Consider the following 9,357-nt stretch of genomic DNA (forward strand, 5'->3'; position numbering starts at 1 on the left):
TCTATTGCCTCCTTACATGCGGATTTTCACGGTGAGTGTGAAGGACATCAGATGATGTAGGAAGCGAGTTGTCTTTATAAAAGAAACGAATAAACTCATTACCCGCAACAACAAAATTTGCACAACAAACAGTATTTTTGAAAGAAAGAGAGAAGTGGCCCGCGTACTTATCTGGACAATTGAAGCAATTATCTTTGGCAGACAGTTGGTAGTTGTGTGCAAACGGATGCAACAGTGTGAAGACACGCAATGCAAATTCGAGCAAAAATCCCACACGTGCATGTCGCGTATTATGACGCACGTGCATCTCCATGGAAACCATATTGTAATGCGCGTGCGTGGTCCCAACAATGTTGGATGAGTTGTGCAAACGGGGGTAACATTCTTGAGCTACGCTTCAGTGATCACGGAAGAAAAGAAATGGTGGGAGTTGTTGGTTCAAAAGTTTGACCAGTTTCACACTTCGCACAACCACATGCAAACGTACGCAACAGGTAACACCCAGCAATGTTGGGAGTTGTTGCACGGCAATGTTGCGTCCGTTTGCACGGACCTTTTGTTTTCTTCAATCAAGACAACGACCATTCACCGCTCGTTCCAATGTGACAATAGGGAGCTTTAGCAACGACGAAATGTGAGCTCTTGAGGATAAATTTTCATTTTCTCCCCTAAACTGAGCGCCGTTCATGTTAGTTTCATTCTTCATGGTTTGCTACACCTTAATCAAATTCTTGGAATAGTCGCGAAGTAATTCAGTTACAATAATACGAATTCACATTTAACGACGACGTTCTCGTTGCCGTCGTCATTGCTAATGCTCTGTAATGAATGGAACAGACCTCGCCCATCCGTAGTTAAGTTAATACCATCTTCTACTTTGCGTGAGAAACCCAAGGTTAATAAGCTCTCAGCTTCTTTTGGGTTTCCTCGCCACATCGTCTACAGATGTTTCTAGCGGGTTTCGACAAAACACTGACCCCATACTGACCTCCTACTGACCCCCTATAAAATCAATGGGAAAAAGAAAATTGAAAAAGCCCAGAACTATCAATGGGACCCGATTCAAGTTCATCAATAAATTAAGCTTACCTGAAACTCTCAAGATGGCGGACGCGTTGCAGTCACGTTGCAGTCACGGCAATGAACATGGACAAGTGACTGCCGTGACTTTAACATCTTCCCAGCTTGCTCTCGTCTGACCTTGTAGCTCAGTCGGTAGAGCAGCGGTGATCTAACCCGAAGGTCGTGGGTTCAATTCCCACCCTGGTCAGTTTTTCTCAGTCCTTGTGTGGGGCCATTTCCATTAGTAGGGCTAACGCTCACACGGTTCATATGGGGTAGAAACTACACTCTAATCGGTTGAGTCTCTTCAGGAAAGGGTTTGAACCTGAAATTTATTTTGTTGCGTACATGGTAATTTGACACGATTGAGTTTCTTGTCTTCACGTACGCCATGAAATAGGAAGAGGTTTTTGCCGCTAAGAGCAAATTTGTTGTTTGTTTCAAAAAATTTTTCGCTGGAGGAGGTAATAATAATAATAATAATAGTAATAGTAATAGTAATAATAATAATAATAATAATAATAATAATAATAATAATAATAATAATAATAATAATGGCATTTATATAGCGCCATATACACTAGCTGCTGTATGGCGCTTCACAATTCTACAGTTAAAAGTAATTTATAATTTAAAAAAAGAAATAACTACTATTTCTTAAAAAGAAAAGTCTTTAATTTACGTTTAAAAAGAGCGATCGATCCGCTAGTCCTTATGTCAAGGGGTAGGGCATTCCAGAGCTTTGGTGCTGCAACATGTACATGTATACTCTGTTCAAGTAAGATTCTGTTTCTTGGTGGCATGATTTTCTTCGGTTCTTTCAGTGTCCAATGCGTCTACATGTACTGTACTTGTTCATATAGTGTACTCTGTTTGTTACAGTACTGTACGTGTAAAATGTTCTTCATTTTATATCTGCTTCAGCAAAAGATTGTGCAGAAAATAACAAAATCTAAATGATAATGTACATACTCTTGTATTTTTGTTCAGTGTTTTAAAATACATATAACTACGATGAATGACACTAATGAATGTTTTTTTCTTTCTATTGTTTATTCGAAAAATACGAACGTTTGTCAGTTCACGTTAATGATTGACCATTTCGATTAAACGATTGTATGAAGGTGCAATTGATTGTGCGTCTCTATGCAAATTGCATTATTGTATGTCTCTAATACGCCATTGATTGCCATACGTGTGTCTGGAAAACCCGAATAGCGAATAGTCGCGAATAGCGAACAGCGAATAGTCACGAATAGTATGAATAGTGGCGAATAGTCACGAATAGTCACGAATAGTAACAAATAGTGGCAAATAAGGGTGGAGGGGGGGGGGGGGGGGGAATTGTGACGAAATGACGAAAATTTGGTACCCAGTACTTCCTGGTCAACCGTGCAGCAACGTTGGATGGGATTTTCCCGCTAAAAAGGCAGAGATGTGTCGGCGAGCCCTGAGAAGAAAAGGTAATAAATGCACTGAAATCCTGTTGATTATTTGGATAATTAATTAACGCAATGGTTATCAGAGTAGCTCGTTTGTCTCTTTAATCACAAACCACTTGCCTCACATTTTGATTTATATTCCTTTTTACAGAACGTGTCTCGCCGGATCGGACAGCATAGATGAGGATGATGAAATGTGAGTATCTAAAATTTATGTTCGGGCGCCACTGTGAGAGGAGATCATCATGAGCTTGATGTGTTAATGAAAGTGATTTATATTTTTGCATTTTGACGTTTGTTTTTCTTTAGAGTGTTTGTAAAAGCATGCACGAAATTCTCTGTCGACGACAGGTGAGCATATTATTTGCTTTGATTACGAGATTGTTCAGCATAAGGCGGTGACTATTGAAGACTATTCGTCACTATTCACCACTATTCGCACTGTTCGTACTATTCGCTATTCGCGACTATTCGCTGTTCGCTATTCGCGACTATTCGCTAGTCGCTATTCGCGACTATTCGCTGTTCGGGTTTTCCAGACACCCTTGCCATACTATGCAATTGATTTTCTAATAGCGTTAATGATTAACCATTGCGCGAGATTGAAAGCATATTTGTTACCTGTGATTGTCCAAAGTGCAATTGTTTATCCGTTTATGCTATTGAATGTTAATACATATGCAAATAGCGTTATTGAAAGTTCGTTCGCGTTAATGAAGTTCATTGAAGTACTAATAAACGTATATTTGCCGTATAGTTTCAACTGTTGACGTAAATGAATGTATATTTTGCGTAAATGAACAGCAAAAGGTGTAATAGGTAGCCAAGTTTTTAACCTCAGAAAAATTTCTCTTTTGTCATTATAGTGTAGAATGAAGTTTATTTGGGAAGCCAACAATATTTCTTTAACTTCCTGGCTAATCCAATTCATTGCTACGACTTACTAGTGCGAAGATTGTTTACATGAAACGCTTCACGCTTTTTGCGAATTTTGAGTGTCCTAAAATTACATCATTTTCTTGTCATGGTTCCTTTATAACGAAGATTTTTCAACAATATATCGCTTTACTCTCAACCCAAAAACATTCAGATAGTAAAATACTTCATATTTATTAACCATTTCTTTTGCTTTTCTTCTTGTGAGCATTGTGATTTGCGATAATTCGCAAGTCTGTTTTCGTATCTCATAGATGTTTAGATTTTTAATTACATGCCCGCCAATCCTCGCGATTGTGTAAATAGTTCACCCTGAAGTCAAAATAGATACGTTTTTCAGGAACCCGACAGATGAAATGTAAATATTCAGTTAAATAACGGAAGTTTCTTGGCTAAAAAGTACGTTGTTTTACTCTGAAAACGACGAACGATTAACACTCTTTCCCGTAGTTCATTCAGTTGACACAAGGTGATCACGTGCACCTTTATGGTTGCCTAGCACGTGATCGATTTTCTTCCTTTTGACAGAACATCATGACCTTTTACTTCATTCATAAAAGTCAGAGACTGCAGAAATGTTTGTGTTACGATCGGTTGTCACTAATCTTTCCATGAGAATTCGATTCAGAGTTATATATAAAGACTATGTTATTTTTTTCTTCATCTGTCTTTTGCCTTGTCTTTTACTGTTAACTCCTGGCTTTTACGGTACTTTTTGGTGCAAACGTAAAGCCAAAAAATGTTTTGACCTGGCATCAGATTAGACTGAAAAGAAGAGGAATTATGAAGCGGAAACAACATCTTAATGTGTGCAATAAACGTTTGCTTAGTGCAACTGCAAGACATGCGTGACATGCAGGAAAACGTCCGTCAGAGCAAGTTGCAATTAGTTTTTTTGCACACTGTTTATTTAAAGAAGAAACGAGTGAATTTTACTCAAGAGCGTGTTTTGTTATCTGTAAACTGAATTTATTACCAAAGCTTAAAAAACTCAAACTCAAAATGGGACAGGACATTACAAAATAATTAAAAGTGTGAACGTGTGAGTAAAAGGGCCTCTGCTGGCACGACTTCTGGGTGACCCCTCAAATGGTGTTAATGACTCCCGACTTGAAAAAATTAACTGGAGTGCTGCAGTTCAATACCACACAATTCAGTACCTTCTGTTTTTCTGTAACACGTATCACAAGTAACCCAGTGTACGCTTCACTGAAGCGTCTAGTTATATATGCTTTACATTTCTTTGGTTTGTTTCTTCTAAAGTAATTACAGTTGTAATGCGCAGCTGATCATTCTCGTGTTAAGCTGCGCACAATAGGGGATTGAAAACTTTTGTTTTGCCCCATTGAAACTCGTTCGCAAACATTTCAACTCGAGGCTCAGGGAAGGAAATCTATTGTCTGGTTGGCAATATGGGCACCGCGGGAATAAGGCCCATGGCTCGAAACAAACTGTAGAAAACAGTTGAAGTTTTTCAGTAAGTGTTCTTTAAGTTATCATTGGAGTAGGGTTTACATCATAGGGAAATTGGTATAGAAAAAGAAATAAAAAAAAAAGAAAAGATAAAAACGTCGAGAGAAAAACCGTGAACACCTAAAATATGCCATGCAAGAATGCTTATTGTGTTTAAGCCAGTAATGTTTGAGGACTTCACACACCAAAAGCGCAAACTGAAAAACTGTTATTAGCCGAAGGACATCGTTTCGTCTAGAAAAACAGTTTTTCCCTATTTTGTTTCAAGTTACCTATTTTATTCACAAAACGACCAGAATTAGCTCAAATTATATCAATTACCTGGAAAATCGAAAGCCGGCACAATTCTTACCCCGCAAACATCAACACTTTGCGGTTTAGCGAGTGGATTTCGGACGAGTGATTTGGACAGCAATAACGTTCTTGACATATTTCAGGTGTCCACAGTTTTCGCGGTTGCACTGTAACTCGTCATTTAGTAAGGACGAAGCAATCCCTTATACTCCTCTCATGCACACACACGGGTATCTCACTGATAAAAACATTCTCACAATGTTTTAAAATAACTTTTGAGGATAGCACAATCAAGGAATACTAGTACTAACGAACTACATACAGGGTTTTCTCACTCATGCTCCACTCGGAGGTCAACGCGGTTTTATTGAAACAGCAAAAATAATTTAATAAAAACGAATTTTTACGGATTGTGACGTCAATAGCCTTTCTTCGCGTCCAAAATGGACCAATTCCAAGTTGACGTAACCACTCTTGTGTCGTCAAGGATTTCCTTTTATTTGATGCTAATGTTTCTTTTTTTTCTTTCCAGAGGGCTTGCTAAGTTTTTCCTGACTTTTTCGTTTTTCCTTTTTCGTGGTTGGCTCTGAAACAACATAAAGCAATTAATTTAACTCCTAAATATCTGTATCACGACATTTTGCTCAGGAGCCTTGGTACCAAATCAAAATCCAAGGCATTCCCAGTATTCGCTATTTGCACATTCCCCATAATACACGTTGTTTGCACCCCAAATTTTGTTTTCAAATGCTCTTGGGAATATGCAGAGTTACCAGAACTCTTGCAGCTCGATTTTCAGTTAGCAACTCAATGTCAACACGACATCTAAGTTATCTACCTTGCTCTCTTAAGGGTCTTCAGAGCTAACGCCGAGTTTAAGAATTTAGTTCTTCAGAACTTTTCTGGGAATACTTGATTACTTCGAACTCCACTGTTTATTAACAAGTACATACAACATATCTCCACATAAAATTAGCTCAGTCTGTGTTAATAGGGACATTAAGGGTGCATTCGATTGACCGGGTAACCAGTCGTTTCGCCTACCGTCTGTTCGCCTACGTCTAAAGTCGGTTCGCCTACGATTCATATGTAGAAGCTTTAAAACTGAATTTTTTAAAATTCCTTGTTGAACCTCGCAGAAAAAACTGAGTATTAAGATCAAAGAAACCACCGTTTATGGTATTTGTGTTTACTTGTGACTCGAGCGGCCTATATAATACTAAACTGAGGTGGGACTCTTTCATTAACATATCATTCAAATGCACATGGTACTTAAGAAATTAGCCCGTTCTTGCCTCACCACGAGATCAGAGCCATGTTCGTGTGCCTCAGTGTCCAGGCAGAGACCCAGCCCCTCCGCAACCTGACTGAATACATCCAGGAAAAGTGGATAGACTGTACCATCTTCATCTCCCAAGAGATTGGAGTGTATTCAAGCAACCAATCCGGACCAACAATGACATAGAGGAGGCACAACGCTCTGAACCGCCGAGCCCGTGGCAAATGCAGTTTTACCTGTTAATCGAACTTCTTCATCGCGAAGCCCGCCTAACTTCTATCACCATCAAGCCTATATCAGACAAGAAGTTAAAGCGGATCCAGAGGAAAAAGTACAGGCAACTTCAGCAGAAACTGTTCACCGCACCAAGTACGAATCAAATCGACTGACTCCGACACCGCACATTTAAGTACGTGAATCAACTGTTTTACACAATGATTGTCATAGTACGGAGTCTAAGATGTAGGCGAACTGACATATTGGACGTAGGCGAACAGAAGTTAGGCAAAACGACCCGTAGGCGCAACGACCGTAATTCGATTGACCGTATTCCGGAATAGGAATACATGGAATACAAGTTATTGTTTTTGCGGAGATTCACATTAAAGTTGTCAAACATCTGCTAAAATACTATTTTAAACATATTTTTTATGATCCTTGCTGCTTCGAAACGCACTTAACATACGGTTTTAATCATCACTCCATAAATTCTTATTCCAGAGTAGGGTCAACCGAACGAGCCTCAAGTGTAGACCCAGTTGTTCACTCCTGGTTATGCGTAAGCTCCTGGCAACTATCGAAGATTTTCTTGAGCTTTCACAGGCAAAAAAAACTGCGCTTTTCAAAATAAGACCAAAAGTTTAGGAACAGCACGGTCAGTGATTTAAAAAGAAACCCCTTGCCACATCAAAGTCTTAATCAGAGAGTAGAGTGAGAAATTTATAACCACCTTCTTTGCTTGATGTTTCTGCGGTATCTTGAGTTGATGCATCTTTATCTGCAATTAAGAAAAGGCAATAGTTATTAATACCTTCCCCTTTTTTCTACATCAAGAAATTTAAATGTCAAGTAAAGTTAAAACCAACTTGTACTTCAAAATTTTCAGAAAATTGACAAAGTCATACATGTTCTTTCGTAGTCCTATAGTTACCTGAAGGTTTCCACAAAGCACTTTTCACGAATCTCTGTGCAGCTCCTTTATCTATTCTCATAGAGGCTACAACATAATGAAAATTGACACAACAAAATTACTACCACATCATATACTTTGAATCTGTTTTTGAAAGGATCCTAAAAGTGTGACCACTTTAAATCCACATTCTTTCATTCCTGTAAGTGATCAAATCAGCAACAAAAGAAGGTTTTCTTGTCATCTGATTGGGCAGCTTGTATACGACAATGAATATCAACAAAATAATGGTCACAGTCTTGATATCCTTGCTGTTAACGCAGAGGACCATGCAGCTGTGATCACAGAGCATGAAGGACTAAGGAAAGGAGTTTGACGAAAAAAGCAAGACACAGTAAATGCAAAGTATGACAAGTGCAGTGAAATTCTACCATGAGTTTTGTTTAAGTTTGCCAAACTGACCTTCTTTCTTTTCTGTTGCTTCTTTCACTTTACACATGTACCTCTTAATTCTGTCCTACAAAGTGGTAGCATCAATGGTCAGTGCGTGGGTTTCGATAAAATGTGAAGTTTGCAGTTGGTTTGAGTAGAGGAACCAACTGCTGCTAAATAGAAAAAATCTGTCTTTAACCCTTTCACTCCCAAGAGTGACACTTATAGATTTTACTCTGTCTAACGCCAGACGATTTTACTCGTCAATGGGGAACCCCACAGGAGTGAAAGGGTTAACCCATTGACTCCTGACCCCCCACCCAATGGATTAAAAGGGGACATAGTTTTTGAGGGGGATTACGCCTTTGTTGAAGAGAAACTTGTCTGGCCTTAAAGGGGCAGAGTCATGCTATTGCAGTCAAACTTCAAAACACTAAAAGACGTCTTTCCATCGCTGAAGACCAAAAAATAATACTGTAGTTTTGTTACCAATAACCACGGAAGTGCACCGAAGCTATTCTTTGTTGTTTGCGGCCAAGGATGGAGAGGATGGAAATGGATTGAAACTTGAAAAAATTGGCCATTTTTTTTCAAGTTCGGGGATGATGTCTTCAGAAAGTCGCCAAAAATTAAATGTGAACAGCTCTTTGTGCGACAAATACATTTCATATCTTGTCAGTGGGTTGTCAGGAATGTTGAACATGTGAGCTAAATTACCCAGTTTGAACCTAAAAACAACAAGTTTAGCTTGACAGTGCCCCTTTAACAAGAGTAAAAGCTATAAAGTATCACTCCAAGGAGTCAATGGTCTAAATACATGTAGTACTTCAAATATTTAGGGGAAGAAAGCAGCCGACTTCTCTGAATGAAGCAAATGTAGCTTCTTTTTTAGAATGTCATTGCAAGAGTTCTACCTTTCAACATTTTAGTCTAGCATAGTATGTGACACATATGCCACCTTAACTCAGTATAATGGCCTACAATATGTAGGTCCTTCATTACTCCTGAGGCTTAGCCAAAGAATACTGGTATATGAAGAAATTGAGAACAAGCTGAAATCCCACATTTGACTTTCCTTAAGGGCCCACTGACGTATTTTTTGGGGTGCGTTGCTAAGGATGTAATGGTTTTAAGTAACTTGAGAGAATTTGGCATTATTTTGGTCAGTTTCCAACTTTTGTAAGCAAATGACCCTAAATATGACATCATCATGCCACCCCCATGGTCACGTGACCAATAAAAGAAAACTCTAAATTTGTCTCCGTGTTACGCAATTTGGTTATTTAATTGATGGTTTGATAAGGGAGCTT

General features: G+C 38.8%; 1 protein-coding gene across 2 annotated transcripts in view; it reads right to left on the reverse strand.

The window, feature by feature from the left end:
- Positions 1-5,542: 5,542 nt before the first annotated feature.
- The window catches only part of LOC137979775 (nuclear nucleic acid-binding protein C1D-like), a 47,004-nt gene continuing 43,189 nt past the window's right edge, over positions 5,543-9,357 (reverse strand). For both annotated transcript variants that reach the window (XM_068827123.1, XM_068827124.1), the window contains exons 4-7: positions 8,078-8,132; positions 7,637-7,702; positions 7,436-7,483; positions 5,543-5,793 (exon numbers count right to left, since the gene is read on the reverse strand). In XM_068827123.1, coding sequence (XP_068683224.1) covers positions 5,714-5,793; positions 7,436-7,483; positions 7,637-7,702; positions 8,078-8,132 — 249 coding nt within the window. In that variant the 3' untranslated portion in view covers positions 5,543-5,713. The remainder of the gene's footprint in view (positions 5,794-7,435; positions 7,484-7,636; positions 7,703-8,077; positions 8,133-9,357) is intronic.

Source organism: Montipora foliosa, chromosome 12 (genome assembly GCF_036669935.1).
Source record: "Montipora foliosa isolate CH-2021 chromosome 12, ASM3666993v2, whole genome shotgun sequence".
Lineage (NCBI taxonomy): Eukaryota > Metazoa > Cnidaria > Anthozoa > Scleractinia > Acroporidae > Montipora > Montipora foliosa.